This window comes from Sus scrofa, chromosome 15 (genome assembly GCF_000003025.6).
Source record: "Sus scrofa isolate TJ Tabasco breed Duroc chromosome 15, Sscrofa11.1, whole genome shotgun sequence".
Taxonomy (NCBI): domain Eukaryota; kingdom Metazoa; phylum Chordata; class Mammalia; order Artiodactyla; family Suidae; genus Sus; species Sus scrofa.
Window position 1 is genome coordinate 120,348,154 of NC_010457.5, and position 18,143 is coordinate 120,366,296.

General features: G+C 56.9%; 2 protein-coding genes across 4 annotated transcripts in view; one reads left to right on the top strand and one right to left on the bottom strand.

The window, feature by feature from the left end:
* Positions 1-18,143, top strand: part of PNKD (paroxysmal nonkinesigenic dyskinesia) — a 66,108-nt gene that overhangs the window by 2,613 nt on the left and 45,352 nt on the right. The window lies entirely within an intron of this gene.
* On the bottom strand, positions 587-16,902 carry TMBIM1 (transmembrane BAX inhibitor motif containing 1). Its single transcript, XM_021076202.1, has 12 exons — positions 16,782-16,902; positions 7,799-8,026; positions 6,293-6,393; positions 5,520-5,584; positions 5,268-5,321; positions 4,767-4,817; positions 4,260-4,299; positions 3,965-4,002; positions 3,699-3,786; positions 3,327-3,422; positions 2,292-2,345; positions 587-1,928 (listed from the first exon to the last, which is right to left on the bottom strand). Exons 2-12 carry the CDS (start codon positions 7,986-7,988, stop codon positions 1,782-1,784), a joined length of 924 nt encoding a protein of 307 aa, XP_020931861.1. The 5' UTR covers positions 7,989-8,026; positions 16,782-16,902; the 3' UTR covers positions 587-1,781.

Here is an 18,143-nt window from a genome sequence, read left to right on the forward strand (position 1 = left end):
CTTAAGCACAACAAGCCTAGGCTCAGGCCCTGGGGACCAAGCCCTCCAGTTGCTGGCCAGGAGGGCGGGGTCCCGCTCAACCTTCTCTTTACTGTTTAAAGAGAATCAAAGAGGGTGTTCAGGGTGTGGAGGTAAAAAAAGCACTGACTCCTTTTGGCTGAGTCCAAATGACTCAACCACTCTGGGCCTCAGTTTCCTTGTTTATAAGAGGGATGGGACAGGGATTGCTAAGGCAGGAGTTTTAAACCTGAACCTTGTGGTCCATCCCCGCCCCCACATGCAAAGTTGTGTGTATACACATACAGCTCTGTGAGGAAGAGAGGTCATAGCTCCCCCGCGCATCTGCAAAGGGTCCATGATGCGGAAAGGTCATGCACTATGGCTCTGAGCAGTCCCTGCTCGACCTGGTATTGAGCCACCCATCCCCAGGAAGCACTGGGGCCAAGTGTATTTGGTGATTGTAGAAAAGGTAGAAGATACCAGCCAGAAAGCAAAGGTAGGATGTGGTTGCTTTGGGCAGGGCCAGACTGATTCTGCCAGAGCTGACACCTTAAAGGGAAGAAAACCAGAGCCCAACAGGGTTTTACCTTCTAAACATAAAACTTTATTACATTTCTAGTTATGTCCTTTTGTGGGATATAGGTAGGACCAAGTACTTAATAAAGAAGTCCTAACTATACCCTTGGGCTGATCTGGTTTCCACCCCCACCCCCACAGAGTGGCCCTTGTCCCCCTCCCCCATTCCAGCTTGAGGCACTTGGTGTCAAGAAGAAAACGGTAGTTGGCTGGAGAGATGGGGCCGAAGTCTTACATCCCGCAAGCGAGGGGCATCTCGTTCCTCTCAGGGCCCTCCCCGAGTTCGCAGAACGCAAGAACCATGGGTGCCACCATAGGTTTCCATGGCTCTCAGACAGGGTAGGGGACCCCAGTCTCTCTTCACCCTGGTTACTTCCTGGCCACGCTGTCAGGAAGCAGTGACCCTACACACCACCTGACCTTTGTCCCTCACTTTCTGCTCTGAGCAGCCAGAAGCACCAGGGGGGCCCCAGGCACCTTTGGAGAATGGGGACCAGATGGCTGCAGGCGGGCCTGCTCTCCACCACCACAAGCCAGAGGGACGCCCCGGGCAGATGCTAATCTCGTATTGACCTCCGCACCTGACTTGGCTCACTCTCCTCTCCCTCCCCGACCCTAGCCCAGAAAATCAGTATATATATACACATATATATATATGCTATTGAGAGAAGGGGTGAAGCAGGGGAGACCCATAGGCACAAACCCTGTCTACCTTCCTGAGCGGGAAGGCCAAGGGCTACCAAAGGAGTACAGGGTAGTGGCTGGCTGTGAGTCCAGGGGGCTGGGGACAGCACTGTCTGGCTTTGTTAGGGTTTGAGGGAGGAAACAGCTCCAGCCAGTGGCAGAAGTGGGAGGGGAAACCTCGTCACCACAAAGTCACTTCTGCCTCTCATATTCCATTTTAGCTCTTTTCATCCCTCCCCACTCGAACCCCAGCTGTTAAGGATTTGGTGGGCAGAGGAAGAAGGCACACCTTTGGCCCAGTCCCTGTGAGTCCACCAAGAGCAGGGGTGAGTCCCCAGTTCCTACAACCCCACCAGGTACCTACGCATCCATAGCCAGAGAGGCGACCCATCCCTGGAGAGAAAGGGAAATGGGCTATTACTTGAGAGGAAGGAAAGAAGTCTGAGGGCCAGCCCCAGCCCCAGGTCCAGCTCTCTGTGGCAGGGAAGGCCCGGGGCAGAGGGCAAAACAGGAGGCGCTCCTTAATTCCGGCTCCCCAGGAGCTGCAGCACAAAGGTGAAGATGTAGACGATGTCGGTGTAGATCTGCAGGGCGCCGGTGATGTAGTCCTCGGGGCTGATGGTGTGCTTCCGGTTCCCCAGGACCAGCTGCGTGTCGTAAGCCAGGAACTGCAGGGACAGGGGAGCCACACGTGAGGACCCAGGGGCTCGGGGGTCAGCAGACCTGTCCTGGGAGCCTCCGGGCCATGAGGTGTGCTTAGGGAACACATTAATGAACAGGATAAGGCACGGTCTCTGCCCTCAAGCAGGTCACCTTCTAGAAAAGGGGACAGACACACCGTAATACGGCCTGCTGAGTGTTCTCAAAGCTGGTGGCGTGGACCAGAGATGGCGGGAGTGCCCGGAAAAATCAGTGGACGCTCCGGACAGCAGGAGAAGGGCAGGGCAGCTGGGCCCCACCCCGGCCTCCCAAGTAGCCCACATTCACCATCCCCAGGTCCGCCCCTTCCTCCGGGAGGCGGGGTTACTCACCAAAGTGAAGCAAATGGCACCCAGGGCAGCATAGACCATGTGCAGCCAGTAAATCTGGGGAGAAGGAACAGGGCTGACATTGGAAATCTGGGCAGCGCTTGGACCAAGGCAGAACCTCAGGACCATCTGCCCCCACCGCCACCCCTCCGGGATTCTGGCCAAGTGGGAAGATCCAGAGAGCTAGCTACATGAAAGGAGTGCTTCTGCCTTCTGATAGGGGAAGAAATTAAGAAGGGTAACATATTCGGCAGAAAAAACAGGCCATCGTCCAGTGGCCACATAAAACCAATCGGAGCATCTTTTGGCCAATCCCATCTCCAAAAGTTAGTCAAGGTATGAAGGAGTCCACTGTGCTTCTGGAAGAAAGGTGGCTGGGAGGGGCAGACCCAGGCATGCGCTGCTTGAGGAGCCCATCATCTCCCCTAGTTCTGACCACCCTCCTGCAGCCCAGCCCGGGAGGGATAAACTAAAGAGGGCTGGGAGGGAAGCCCCCCAACCACCCTGATGAAACAGCAGAGGCAGGGAGCACCCCCAGGGCAGCCCAAGGTCAAGTGGGCAGGCAGCCCTCCCGTTCACATCCTTCCCCTTTCAGCCCATCCTCCCCTCCCCACCATGAATCTCTCCTCAGCCTGGAGGCCTGACACTCTCCCCACCCCCACCCCCACCCCCACTGACTGCAATAAAAGAGGGGTCAGATACAGCGATGCCTAAGGTCCCTTCCAGCCAGGCACATCTTCCCGGTCTTCTGGATTTTTCTGCCACCCTGCCTCCCAGAACCTGGTCTCAGCTGTCCGGCAGCCCTAACCCACCACTTCCCATAGGAAGCCCACCATGGTGTCCAGGGCCTCAGCTGCTATGGCTCCCAGGGCCGGCTGTCTCTACCCTAACCCAAAGGGGGTGCCTTTGCTAGCCAGCCCAGAGGTTCTGGAAGCCAGAGCCTGCCCAAGGCCTGTGGGGCCCGCCACACCACACAAGATATGGAAAATCTGTCCTGAGCACTGGGTTCCCTGACCCCAGCTCTCCCGGGACACTCACATATTTGAAGGACAGCACAATGGCAGTGACAATCCCAGTCACCATCATCACAATTCCCAGGACACAGAAGAGACCTGTGCAGGAGGTGAAGTCCACCTGCCCGGAAGAGAGTGTCAGACAGGCCACGACCAGCAGCCGAGTCAGAGGGCCCCTGCCTCCTCCTCCAGGGCGTCCCAGGGCTGCCTCCTGGGAGTGACCGTGACATTCTAGGGACGGACACAGGAAGCAGCTTTGTGGGTGCAGATGCGAGGGGAAGGGGATTGGGGTCTCAGGAAGTCCCTGGCATAGGGGCCTGGGCCCTCCCGGGCCCGCTCAAGTGCCCGGTCCGGAAGGGGGACGGGGCAGCCAGGGGAGGGCCCTCCATGCCCCCACCTTGGTCTGGAAGCAGAAGATGGTGACTGAAATGGACACCACGGCAGTGATGATCATCGCGAGGATGACGGCCTTGGTGTCATACACGCTGCGGGAGGGAGCGAGCGGTGAGGGGAGGTCGGGGGTATAAGCCACGGACGCATGACTTCAAAACCCCTTCTCCAAGGATCCGGCCCAGCGCCACCCATGCAGGTGGCCGCCAGCCCAGGGATGCCCCACTCCCCTATAAAACACCCCCCTGTGTAGTGCTCTGTCCTGGAACGTACCTGGAGATGGTGCCGGTCATGAAGCCCATGGCCAGAGTCTGAGGGAAGGACAGAGACAAGAGTGAGACACTGCAGAAGAGAGGTGGGGCCCTGGAGGCACGGCCAGGGTGGCCAGCCAGGGCTGGGGTATGCGTGACCGAGGTGGAAAGCGGCCACCACAAGGAGACCGAGGGCGGGGCCAGGGTAAGGCCAAGGAGAGAGCCAGGGCCATCTGCCACCGTGGTGTCCCGTCCCTTCCCCAGGTCCTGCCCTCCCTGACCATCTCCAGCCCCTCCCCCGGCCCTTTCAGACTCACAAAGAGGGTCAGCAGGATGATGTTCCATGGGAAGCGGCGTCTGAAGGGAAAGAAACCATGATTAAGTGGCGTGGGGCTGGCCACGTCTCAGAGGCTCCTTTAGCAGAAGGAAGTCCGTGGCTTGTGCGCCTTGAGAACTAGGCCTTGACCTGCAGGTGGGGAGGCTGGCACAGCCCCGGGTACCTACTCAGGGGTTCTGTGCAACAGGGACAGTAGGACAGGCCTGAGCTGTGGAGCCCCAAAGACCTGGATTCGTCTGCAGCTCTGAGACTGACCACCTGCATGAGAGAAGGTTCCCCGGCCTCTCTGAGCCTAGGGCTCTCCCTATGTGTTAAGTGGTTAAGATGCTACGTGCTTGCCGGGGTGCTGTCAGAATAAGAACGAGGTAGCTAAACAGATCCTCCCACACCAGGTGGTTTGTACGCAGCTCAGCAGTAGCCACTGCCATCACCAGCCCCACTCCCACCTCCGGCATCCCTTGTCAGAGTCTCAGTCTCTGGGACTCACCTGGGTCCCTGGCAGCAGATGAGGGTCAGGTAGGTGGCCAGGAAGACAGCACTGGGGAGAAAGAGACAGGGCCGTAGTCTCCAGGCCCACTCCGGCCTGGCAGCACTCGCCAGACTGGCAGCTGGGAGGCGCAGGGGACTGTCTAGAAGTCTGAGGGGAGGCTGCCTGCCCAGTAGGACAAGCCCACCCCAGCCATGGGCACCAAGGTGCTCTGTAAGAGGGGGTCTGGCCAAGCAGGAGGTCACAGGAGGCCCCAAGCAGAGAGGCTGCCAAAACATGGGACCATTCTGCAGTATGCATGTCACCACCAGTTCCACCCCCACCCCCCCCGCGGCACCGCTCCGCTCTCAGGAGCCCTGTGACCCTATACTTGGTGGCACATGCCCATACTGCCCGGCATGGCTGGCAACCGGGAGGGTCCCTCTCCAAAAGGATTTTGACCCCTGGCCAAGTGTCGCCCCTCCTCCCCTTGTCCCCGAGCAGAGGGGAGCACAGACTCACTAGGATGCGTAGTAGACAGCCAGGTTTGCCCTCACGAAATTGCTGACCGGCTTCCTGTGGAGCAGGGGAGGACAAGAGAGGGGTCACAGCACGGCTCGTCTACCTCCCTGCAGAGGCCCTGCCCCATTTTCTCCAATCGCCCCCCTCCAAACTCTTCTTCCAGTCCCTCGGGGTCGAGGGCCCACCCCAAGCCAGGCTCCCAGCAGGTGACTCAGAGCTGGGAAGGGCGGGCCGAGAGGCCTAGAGACTCACACGAAGGTGAAGATAGCGATGATGGCCACCGTGATGAGCAGCTGGACCGAGATGATGGCGTAAACCTGGAACACAGGTGGCGGGGCCAGCTCAGGGCACCACCCTCCACTCCCGCCTCTCCCAGGAGGCAGCCGGCCCCCAGACCAGGGAGCCCGAGGGCCTCACCATCTCCCCCTCCCCCACCTCTCAGAGGCAGCAAGGAGGTTCCTCAACTGTGAAGGATCTCCTCTTACTTGGCTCGCACTCAAGAGCCCCCCGGCTACAGCCCGGCAGAGGCCACCTGCAGGGAGGAGTCTGGCTCAGACACTGCCCCCAGCCTGAGGACTGACTCCCAGCCCCTGCTGCTCCCTGGCACCTCCCCTGCCCTGCCCTACACCTGCCCTCCACTGACCACTCGCTGCCTTCGCCTCGCCACACTGCCAGGTACCTGCAGCAGTTCAGCGTGACACTGGTCAGGTATCTGTCTACTCTGAGCAGGGGCTGAGCTCAGAGATGGGGGGCAAGGGGCTGCGAGCAAGTGCCATGAGTTCTGGCTTCAAGCCACTATGGTCTAGCAGGAGAAAGAAGTTTGCCGAGGGCAAAACACTTCAGCAGAGCCTGCCCAGACTGTATGTGCCCCTCAAAACAAGGTCAAGGCGAGAGAAGGCCAGGACCCCCTTCGAGGAGGTGCAGGGCTAGAGAGGACCTAGCAGCACATGTGTGTGGGAGTGGGTGCCTCCCAAGCCCACAGCTCCAGGGGCCCAGGTCCACCCGCCTCCCAGCCCATATCTCACCTTTCGGATGAAGGCATGTCGGACTTTCCTGTCACTCCACTCTCCAGACCCGAAGTTGTCACTCACCGCTCTCTCCTCCCCACCATAGCCATGGCCTGGGCCTAGGGACAGATCACATATGACCAAGAAGGGCCCCGGGACATGTGGCCTCGATCCCCAGGCCTCCACGACACTCTCCCCAAGTCTCAGGTACCCCAGCCAAAAGACGTGTGATAACCCAAGAGCTCCTTGGCCCAGCCAAGTCCCCACGATGCCCCCCGAGGGACCAGAACTGGCCCGGGGGCTTAGGTGTAAGTACTCCAGCAGCAAGCATTGACCGAGGGAGGGGATACCCACGGTCCCTGCTGCTAAGAGGTCACCATCTCGTGAGGAAGCCAGGCAGGCACAGGACAGGAGCTAGCAGGGTCAGAGCAGGGACTCAGGGATGGAAGGAGGAAAAGGAAGGCAGAAACACTGCACGCCTGTGTGCAGCGTGGGGAACAAAGTGGTGTGACTGACACCAGGCACACGTGAGGGTGAGGACGCAGGGGCTAAGTGCTCAGGACGAGGCATGACCGTAAACGTGGCTGATGTGCCAGTACTCGCACCAGAACACGTATGGCCAGACGAGAGCTGGCCATGCTCCCGGATTCCAGAGATGCTGCAGGGGCTCAAAGCATTCCTTGAATGCCTCCTTGGGAACTGCTCTCAAAATCCACATGTGAACCACAGCACAAGTCTCAGCGCATTCTAATCTCACCTCATTTCTGACCAAACTGACCTGCCACTACGTTCAAACATCCAAATGACTTTTGGATATTTCCAAAAATCAGACGTTTCCTTAAAGGATGAGGCTTGGTCGGCACCAAGAATATTAAAAATGAAGAAGCGGGGGGGGGGGGGAGTCCCCGTCGTTGCACAGCGGAAACAAATCTGACTAGGAACCTTGAGGTTGCGGGTTCGATCCCTGGCCTCGCTCAGTGGGTTAAGGATCGAGCATTGCCCTGAGCTGTGGTGTAGGTTGCAGATGCCGCTCAGATCCCGCGTTGCTATGGCTGTGGTGTAGGCAGGCAGCTGTAGCTCTAGCTGGACCCCTAGCCTGCGAACCTCCATATGCTGCGGGTGTGGCCCTAAAAAAGGAAGGGGCGAGAGGGCTTCGGGTTCCAAAGGCGGTTGCTGAGGAAGAGCAAAGTGTGGGTGAGGTGGCAAGTGCCTAGCTGGGAAACGGAAATGGCTTCTTGAGTCATGGCTCTAAAGTTATCTCCCAGCCACTTTCTCATCCGATGTAAGTTCTGGTGTATATTGTACAGACGCTGTCTCCTTGCTGAATAAAAGGGCTGGCAGGTGGTCAAGGGGGCTAAGAACAGCAAAAAGCAGGGAGGTAACAAAGATGGGGAAACAGAAGGAAGGAGCTAAAGAGAAGACGAAAAAGCGATCGAGGAAGTTGAAAAAGGAGCAAAGGAAGTGGCCTCACATGATACACGTGTCCCCTCCTCCCCCAGCCCCAACTGCCCTTCAGGGACTTACCATAGCTCATGGGCGGGTGGATGGGGGGCATAGGCTGTGGGTAGCCAGCAGGGTGACCATAGCCAGGCTGTGGGTAGGCAGGGTACCCGCCAGGCAGGACAGTAGGCTGCCCATAGCCCCCTGGGGGCGGAGGGCCAGGGTACAGAGGGTTGCGGTCCTCATATGGAGGCGGGGCACTGGGTTGGGACATGGCCACTCGAGGGCTGAGAGGAGACCCAGTTGCTGGACCTGGAATAAAGACAAGAGCAGTTGTGAGTGCCTAGGCCCGGCTCCCTCAGCCCCAGTCCAGCCTGCCTCTGTGAAGAGGAGAGGCTCACCCTTCACGGGCCATTGTCCCCATCCCCAAGGCGCCACCCCGCCCCTCCACCTGCTTCCAGCTTTCTGTCCACAGCCCTCCCTACTGTGTAGCTTCCTGGCAGAGCAGGAGCCCAGAGCAGTCACTGGGCATCAGTGGTGTGAGAGCAGGTGCCTGGGAACCCCCTGTGCCCATTTCAGGAAGCCTTCTGGTGACCAGGCCAAGCCAGCAGTGAGCCACAGGGCCAGCTGGGACCCATTCAAGGGGTCAGCCCAGCCCCCACAGCAGCTGGCAGGAGCTCTAGGCCTGCAAGGCAGAGCTGGGAAGGAGCCAAGGCCCAGAATGGAAGACAACAAGCTAGCCCCAGGCCCGGAGCAGCCAGGCCTGGAGGAGGGGGCCATGGGGCTGGAGACGGTAGCAAGCTGAGTCAGGGGCCGCCTAAGAGGCCTGGGCGAGTGGATGCATGTAGCTGGTCCCTGGAGGCTGGGAGGCTGCAGCCAACAGCAGGTCCGGGACAGGACTTTCTGGTTCTTTCAACTAACAGCCAAGGCACAGTAGGCACGTGGCAGCCTGTGGCTGCCACCACTCTCTTCATGGCCTTGCCAGGCCGGGGATAGCACACGCAGGGCCCTGAAGCTTCCCAGGAGGGGGAGACACACGTTTCGAGTGCCAGCATCCCTGGTGATTCCTGCCTCTCTGCCCCAGGGCTGGTGGCTTGGGGAGACAGCGCTGAGAGGTCAGGCCACTGGATCCACTCCGTACCTTCTCTGAGGCAGGAGAGGGACCCCCCAGCGAGGGGAGGATGGAGGAATGAGGAGGTGGGAAGCCCAGAAATAGAGCCCAAAGGGACTTGTAGATTGTACGACCCCCAGTGATGGTCCTGCTGAGGGAATTCCGGCCAGAACAGGGAAGTGACTCGCCACAATCACAGAACTAGCAAGTTAATGGCAAAACCAAACAGAGGCCTTCAGGGACCTGGGCTTGTGTCCTCTATGTTATGCCCTGTTCTTTCTGCCTCTTATGCCAAATCAACCTCCTCGGGGCCTGGTGTTCCCCTCTGAGCAGACAGAGATGGGGGCTTGGGAAGAGCTAAGGAGGGAGTCCCTGGAAGGGCCCCTGTGTCCTTGACAGAGTGTGAACCCCTTCACAGAGCCCCCACCACCCCTGTGAGCATCTCCTGACCTTCAGGACTCCACAGGGAGGAGGCAGCCCCGGGCCAAGGTCAGCAAACATCCCCAGAGGCTCTGCCAGAAGGGAGGGGGCACCAGCTCCTCGTTGTAGGGCCCTCTGCACAGTTCAGGGAGCACAGAGAGGGTTGTCTCAACTCTTCCCTCTCACCGGGGATGCCACGGAGAGGGAAGGGGGGCAGGGGGCGGGAGGAGGAAGCAAATGGCAGGCCCAGGCTCTCCATGAGTTACTTTGAGGAAAGCTGTTCTCCATCTTCCCAGAGGGAATGGGCCAGCACGGCAAGAACACATCAGGTCAGAAATAAGACCTTCCAGACAGTGAGGGTGGGACACAGGTAACCAGGCACGGGAAGCGGCCTGGTGAAGGCCCTGCGTGCTGGACTGGAGCACTTGGAGGAAACGGGGAGCCCAACACTGAAAAGCGTCAGTTTAACAGACAGAGAGTAACTGTTTTTGAAAATATTTGGGGTTTATGTCAGGGTAAGACAATATTCATAAACAGTTATAATACGTGAACCTTAATAGACTTTTTTTTTTAAAAGGAAGAGAAGGAGTTGTGCCATGGCTCAGAGGTAGCAAACCCGGCTAGGATCCATGAGGATGCGGGTTCAATCCTGGCCTTGCTCAGTGGGTAAAGGATCCTAAGTGCTGTGGCTGTGGTCTAGGCCGGCGGCTACAGCTCCAATTTGACCCCTAGCCTGGGAACCTCCATATGCCGTGGGTGTGGCCATAAAAAGACCAAAAAAAAAAAAAAAAAAGGCAGAGAAACCCGGACGGGGCTCTCCTCCCCTGAAGCAAGAGGGTCCTTCTCCCTTCACCCCCTCCCTGGCCCCTCCAGCTCCACCAGGACAACAGCATCCTGTCTGTGGGACCCTTCACACAGGCCACCTCTGGAGTACGGTGATCTGTCATCATTACTGTCATCTCAGGCTAAACACGGCCCACAAGACACTGGCAGGAACTGCTTTGTGGTCAGAGACCCCAACTAGAGTCCTGCAGGCCCCTCAGGGGGCACCTCTGTGAACTGAGCTGAGTGGACCAGATGACCTCTGAGCTCACTTCCGGCTCTAACAGACTGCGGTCCTGGGGCATATCTGAGGAGCCCAGTGATGCAGGGCCTGCCCTTTGTCCGGCCAGCCAGCTCCCCACCCCTTCACTGAAGCCAAGCCGGGCAAACAGGTCCCTCCCCAAACTAAAGGGTGAATCAGGGAGCACAAGGCCAGCCTTGGAGAGGCCACCAGGACTCTGGGCTTCCGCCTGATGCGGTGGCAGCTGACTCACAAAGATGCCCTCTGCTCTCCCTCTCCCCTCCCTGTGACACTTCTGCTTTCAGAGGAATTCACCAGGAGACAGCAGGGCACATGGCAGCTCACGGTCCAGTTCCCTGGGGAGTCAGCCACCAGGCCATGCTCATCAGAGACTGGCAGTGACCACTTCACCTCACTCTGCCTCAGTTTCTCCACCTGGAAAATGGGTTTAACACTACACCAGTACCCTCCACGTAGCTGTTGTCAAAATCAAATGAGAAAACACACATAGAGCACTTAAAGGGGCAGCTGACCCCTATCTCTGGTTATTGTTTCATTAAATCCCGTCTATTGCCCATAGGGTGGCTATTTGGTATCCTATTTACAAATAAAGAATTAGAGGCTTAAATAAAGTCACCATCACAAGGGTGTGATGACATCAAGAGTGCTCCCTGACTGACTCCAGAGCACTAAGCCCTCTTCTGTCACCCTCACTTGGGCACCCTCTCTAAGCCCACTTCTCATCCCTCCCCAGAGCTTCCCACCCCAGACCCTCTAATGACAAAGGAAGCCTCACACAGCAAGTGGACACTGAGTCATTCAGCCCCTCCCATCACCCCCCTGAGTCCCAAACCCTGTGCAACTACCAGAAGAGGGTGGTCAGAGCTAAAAGAAACCTTGCTCATCTAAGGCAAGCCCACCCCTGCTTCACCAGCCGGCCAGCCACAGTACTAGCAGGGTAAGTGACCTGTCCTTGGCCACAAAGCGGGGCTGGGACTACATCCTAGGTCTCTCGTGTAGAGCTGTGTGCAGGAGCGGGAGAGAGTGTTTAGGGCGATCAGGGGGAGGGGCTGAGCTCAGTCACACTCGCCTCCAAGGAGGGCCAGATGGACAGGAGCCTCGGGCCCAGGCCTGCCAGCACGGGCAGCTTCTGAGCCTGTTCCCTGGCTGCAGCCCAACCTACAGGAGCCCCAGCCACTTCCGCGTTATGGAGGCTTCAGCTAGCTGTGAGGTTTGGGGCTGGCATCTGACAAGGTAGGAGGAAATGGAGTAGTGGGCAGCGTTTACTTTCATGACCATGACTCCAGGTGGGAGGTGCAGGGGATGTGGAGTCCAAAGGGAGAAGGTACAGAGACAGAGTGGGGACGAGTGACACAGGGACTAGAAAGCAGGAATCAGGTCAGCTGGGTTCCTCTGGGAGCTGCTGGAGGGGCTCGCAGTCCCTAGGGACTAAACAGGTTCAGGAACTTTAGCGTTCCCCTCTGGAAGCCTGAATCTTCCTAAAACACAGGAGGCATCCAGCTTCTACCGCTCCAGCCACAGGAAGCAAGGCTGCTCCACTGCAGGCCACACTCTTCTTCGCGATGCCTGTTATCAAGCCCCCTCCTTGCCAGGTTATAGATCTAAGCCTGCTCCCCATTTTCCTGACCCCATTCTCACAGCCCATCAGGAAAGAGCCAGAACCTCTCCTTTCTCCTACACCCCCACCCCAGGCCCAGGCAGCAGAAGTGGGTGGGCTCAAACATAATACTTGTTGGCTGTCAAGGTTTTCAGAGGCGGCCTAGGGGAAGCCAGCTCCTTCCCCTGGCACCACCTCAGTGTGGCCAGCATGCTCCTGGCCAGCAGGGGCTCAAGTTCAGGCTCCCTGCGGGACATCTAAAGGGTTAAGGCTTTGGAATCTGCAGGGGGAGGCTGGTGCTACTGGGGTTACAGCAAGAGGGTGTGTGTGTGTGTGTGTTTGTGTGTGTGTGTGTGTTGGAGGGAGGGGCAGAAGGGAGCAGCTGACTGGTCCAGGCAGCCTGCCCTCCTCCCTGCCAGGAACTGGGGTGCTGAGAGCCAGAATGGAAAGAATAGCTCAGAGTGCGCATCTCAGGAGACCCCACCCAGCAGGCACAGCAGTGCGGGCCCTGGCCCACCACGACCATGTTTCCTGTGACAGGCTCCTTCCTGTCCTCTTCCTTTACCTCCCCCAACTCCCCCAGCTCTCCCCTCCCCTCCAAGAAAACACTTCGCCCTCCTAACCCAGCACGGAGCCAGGAGGGCAGAGGAGTAAAAGGATCCACCCAGGAGTGTCTGGGCATGCCACCAGGCCTGACGCACACAGACCCAGGGGCCCAGAATCAACTCATCCTGTCCGCCTGGCCTCTGGGTTTAACCAGATGACGCTGAGAGGATCTAAAAACTGAAACATCAGAGCTGGAATGGACTTTAGAAATCATCTGGTCAGTTGACACACCAGGAAACCCCAGAACCATGAAAGTTCCTGCCCAGCCTACGACAGGCCCTCTTGGTCATGGGTTTGGAACTTTCATTCTCAGCTCTGCCCACTATCTGAGAACTCGGGGTAACAGACGCCAGCACACACACCACTGACGTGGAGCCAGATCAAGCCCCCTTCCCCCTGGTTCCCTGCGCCCATCTGTCTGAAACAGATAAGGCTGCCCACCCAGGACCTCCCTCCCGGCCCTGCTCTCTAACCAGGGCGGCCTCTCTCCAGTCGGAAACTCAGACAATGGCTCCAGTATCCTGGAAAGACGAAGCTGCCCTTGAGGGTATGGGAAGACCCAGGCACCCAGAGCCCGTCCTTCACCCTTGGGGGACATTACTGTGTCATTGCACAGGTGATCTAGGACACCCCCACCAAGCCAGTGGTCAGAGCAGCGGGGAGTGCAGATAAGGAAAGCAGAAGGCATTAAGCAGGGCTGGGCACAGCTTCAGGAACACGGCCCCATCCACCTCCTTTGCATGTCATCTTCTGCCTTTTCAGTTGAACTTGAAGATGAGCAGAAGGAGAGGCAGACAGATAATTAACAGTCCACAGTGGGGAAGCGAGACAAACCTTTCCCTGAGCTGGGCAGGGAAGGAAGAGAACTGCTTAGACTCGCCAGGACTGTGTCCTTACTACCAGGTACCAAGGACATCTGCTCCCCACGAGGGCCCTATGAGACGCATACCCTTATGCCCACTCTACAGATGAGAAAAGTAAAATTCAGAGACAGCTCGATCCGAGGTCCCACAGCAGGTGAACGGCAGAGACAGGCTTGAACCCCAATCTGACATCTGACTTTAAAGTGCCCTCTGCTTTCACACCTGCCTGGAACAGGAGCCCCAGAACCCACCAGTCGCCAGTGTGACTAGGCCAACACCTGAGGCGGGCTAAGGTAGTAAAGACCTTTTCTCGTTGATACCAATTCCTCTTTCCTTGAGCATGTCAGTCCTTGCCAGAGCCCTAGGTTAGAAGAAAGATCAAAAGATCAAAGCCCATGCCAGCTCTGTCTCTGCTTCTGAATGAACAGCCTAACAGACCAGGGCAGAAGGCTTCAGGGCAGAATGACTTGCTTCCTAAAGAATCTCTGCAAGGGGGAGTTCCCATGGTGGTGCAGCGGAAACGAATCCGACTAGGAACCATGAGGTTGCAGGTTCGATCCCTGGCCTTGCTCAGTAGGTTAAGGATCCGGTGTTGCTTGTGAGCTGTGGCGTAGGTCGCAGGCGTGGCTTGGATCTGGCATTGCTGTGGCTGTAGTGTAGGCCGGTGGCTACAGCTCTGATTCGACCCCTAGCCTGGGAACCTCCATAGCTCCGATTCCACCCCTAGTCTGGGAACCTCCATGTGCCGCGGGTGCGGCCCTAAAAGACAAAAAGACAAAAACAAAAAAACAAAAAAAAGAATCTCTGCCAAAGTCACCACTGATGTGACACTGGTCTGGAGGATGGATGGCTACAGAGGCACAGGCACAGGGCAGGATCTGGGTGTGGGACTGGTCATGACTTCCTCTCCTTCTACACTGCCCCCCTATTGTCCCACACTGCCCCCCTATTGCCCTGGGTCTCACTCATCCCCCCGAGCCTTCAGAGAAACAGCGGCACACGGCAGACAAGAAAGACTAAGCGGGAGGAAGTCAAGAGATTGGGGTTCAGGTTCTAATACTGCCACTAACTAGTTGTGGGAATCCAGGCAAATGACCTCCCATGGCCTCCTTTTCCCTCAAATCAGCCTCATTCAGGGAGAGGAAGGGAGACTCGATACTAGAAACAGAGTGGGAAGCTCGAATCATTCAGCCAGGCATTTCCTGGACTGCGGTAAAGAACACTGCCCCGGGAGATGGCAATGGATGAGCTCAGAAACAGATAAGTCTGAAATACAATCCATAGCGCCTTTTGGAAATGTACAAGGCACAATGGCAGGGGAAGGCTCTGAGAAGTTCTGCTGGGAGCAAACCTGTTCAGCTTTATTCCCTCAAACTTCCTTAAGCCTGAAACATCTGCATCAGGACACACCTAACTACCATCCTGTGGGTGGCTGACCAGGCCACCTTTGTTTTACAGGTAGACCTGCAATGATTCACGACCCAACTCTTCATAGGGTAAAACCCCTGCCCTAATACCCAGCCCCTCACACCCAGCCACTCTCTCTTCAGGGGTTCTCCCCATCCCACCCCCAGACAGCTGCTGTGATAACCTCCAACGTGGGACTCACTGCCAAGGGCTGGGGGACATCTCCAAGCAGCATAGAACCAGGAGGCTGCCATCCCCTGACATCACCTTTATGTAAGAGGGAAGAATACCAATCATTATCTACAAGAATAAGGACTCATTCTCTTCCTCCCTGACCAATGCACTGAGTACCCTTGAGGTACCCAGCACTGTGGACTTCTGGGTATCATTCCTACTTCAAAATAAGACCCAGGTTTTGGCCTAGAACCCCAGAATCTTCGTGTTGGAAGATGTGGTCAAGGCCATCCTCTCTATAGGGTTCCCAACAGAATACTCCAGAAAGGCCGCATCAGGGTTAGCAGAGGCCTTCCTCTCAGGGAGCTGTATGAGCTTCCACACTCTGGCCCTTCCTGGGCAGCCCCCTCTGAAAACACACAGCGTGTGTCCCTTCCCTGGGGCTTCTGCTTGGTCTGAAGAGATGACAAGTTTGGGGGATGGAAGCGCTCTTCCATGGGCAGAGGCTGAGCTAAGGTGGCTATTACCCAGCTCAGGATATGAGGTTCTCTCCAGACTTAAGGTGCACCCCTGTCATTACCTCTCTGACGTGCTGTTTTTACAGGTGAGGCCCTGAGGTCATAGCACAAGAAGGCAGGAAGTCAGGGCCCTTGACCCTGTGTGGTCCCACTACTTCTTTCTAAGTTATAAACCGGGTCTCTGGGTCCTCATGGTTGGAGAGACCAAGAGAGCAGGCAGGTGAGGAGGAAGTATGGCTGCCCCCTTGCCTCAGACATATTAGCCTCAAGGAAGGGCCTGGCTCTCCTGCCACCACTGGCCAAGCCAAAGGCGCCAGCACTGAAACCAAAGCTCACCAGTGAGATGAATATTTCAGAGCCCCGAGAACTGGACACCCCAGGGACCTTCCATGACATCTGGCTCTGACCCTGGTTCCCAGGCTACCCATCCCTCCCCATCCCATGTCCAGGTTTCTCAGGAGGAACTCCAATCCCTGGATACCACACAGAGGCCACCCTGGCCGGAGAGGGGATGGTGCCCCAGAGAACAGAAGCTGGTGCAGAACCCACAAGATTGGGGCCCAGCTTCCCAGCAGCCCTCCTCTACTTTTCCTGCCACTGTCCCCTGGCTCCACCGTTTTCCCCTCTCTTTTCCTGTTTGTTTTGCTCCAACCCAAAGAGGCCACGAGGAAGATAGTACTTTGTGAACCCAGCTTGGGGGCGGAGGTTAGAAGTGGGCCGGCTGAGGCAAAGTCGTCCTGACAGAGGTGGCGTCTTCCTCACGCCAAGGATGTGGGCTGCTCACGGCTTTCACTTCCACCCGGTTCCCCACGCACTCAAATACTCGGTCACCAGTGGACACCACAGCTGGCACCGGGGGCGGGCAGAGCCAAGCAGAGGCCGGGGCAGGGGCCCTGGGCGGCCTCCCCTCCCCCTCTCACCAGCCCAGGGCCCAGAGAGCCTTTATCCCGCGCACAGCTGGCCACCCTGGGGCTGGCGCGGTGGCCACGCCCTGCGATAGACACGCGCCAAGAAGCGGGGGACAGGACACCCTCAGACCCCGGCCACGATCACCTGTGCGCACAACCCGCAGCTCGGCTCCCCAAGCTAAGCAGGCGTCACTCGCCCGCCCGGGACGCACAGGGAAATCGAAACGCCAAAGGTGAGGGCGACAGAGCCCCACTCCCGCCCTCCACGCACTCCGAGAAAGTTTGGGGCCCCGTCCCAGGGCCGCCTCAGCCCCGGCCCGCTCCCCGCCGGCCCGCGGTGCCCCATTCCCGCCGGTCCCGAGCCCCCTGGCTTGCCTACCGCTCTCGACTGTGCGTTCCCGACCTCCCGGCGTCGCGAGTCCGGCACCACCCGCGCAGGCCTGGGCTGGGCTGGGTCTCCGCGCCCCGCCCCGACGCGCCGGCCCCTGGGGCGTGGCCTCGGGGTGCCGCCAGGGGGCGCTGGGGTCCGCCCCGGGTCCCGCCTGCGTCCTCCCGGGTCGTGCTCCTCCCCGCAAGAACTTTAGAGGTTTCGCATTTTAAGGCAGCATATGATCCTTGTTGGAAATTCAAAACACAAAAATGCATTTTCTTAAAGTATAGTTGATTTTGTTCCACTCCTCCTGAATGCCAGCGGCAAGCGCTTGCATTTTAGTGTTTCTTTGCTTATATAGCTCTGTGTATCACTTGTTTTTCTGGAGTGGGGTCCTATTGCACAATCTTTGTTGCTTATCTTTTATTTCACATTTTATCATGAACATTTTTCTTGTCACTAAGTATTCTTCAGAAGCATAGTTTTAACGCCTCAAAGTATTCTATCACATAGTTATGCCCATTTATAAAATCGGTTTCCTACTTTTAAGGACATTTAAGTTGTTTCCCATTTTCTCATTATTAGACATAAATCATGATGAACATTGTTGACAATTTCATGTTTTTAAGCCAAATGTGCTTTTCAAGTATAAAAACTTCAAATGTCCAAATGTAGAGATGGACGGAACTTAGATTCTCTGGCCCTGGGAACCATGGCATTGCCTGCCTGAAGTTTCTTCAACCAGGAAAGCAGGTGATTTAGGGTCAGAAATCCTGGGATGTGGATAACTTCTCTCAGTGCACAACGTTGGGTTGGGAGCTTTCTCCACCCTCCCAGCCACTAATGGCAGGATGTACTTGGTCGTTCCATGTTGCCGATAAGGAAGTAAGTTCTGGGAAGTTTTGAAACATTGCCGAGTTTACATAGTTCCAAAGTCCATGTTTTTTTTCCATTACGCCAAGGCTTCCAGTAGATGAACAGCTTTATTTAAGGTGCTTTTCTCAGGCTGGTAGCTACAGATCACACTGTCACTAAATGTCATTCACAGCCTGTTGACACTTTTTCTTTTTGAATGGCAGTCGGTGGTGACCTGACAAAACATAGCTAGACAACCAGGACCACCTGAGCATTTCCTGATTCCAAACCCATCAGTAAGCACTTTTCCTTTCTTTCTTTCTCTTTTTCTTTTTTCTTCTTTTTTTTTTTTTTTTTTTTTTGTCTTTTGCCTTTTTAGGGCTGCTCCTGCAGCATATGGAGGTTCCCAGTCTAGGGGTCTAATTGAAGCCAGATCTGAGCTGTTGTCTGTGACCTACACCACAGCTAATGGCAACACGGGATCCTTAACCCACTGAGTGAAGCCAGGGATCAAAC

Bases quoted from the DNA above. Each gene is read 5' to 3' on its own strand.
- TMBIM1 (XM_021076202.1), bottom strand. From the start codon at position 7,988: ATGTCCCAACCCAGTGCCCCGCCTCCATATGAGGACCGCAACCCTCTG. The intron at 5,322-5,519 runs GTGAGTCTCTAG...CCTGCTCCACAG, and splicing joins ATCGCTATCTTCACCTTCGT to GAAGCCGGTCAGCAATTTCG. The intron at 4,300-4,766 runs GTGAGTCCCAGA...CTTTCCCTTCAG, and splicing joins ATCTGCTGCCAGGGACCCAG to ACGCCGCTTCCCATGGAACA.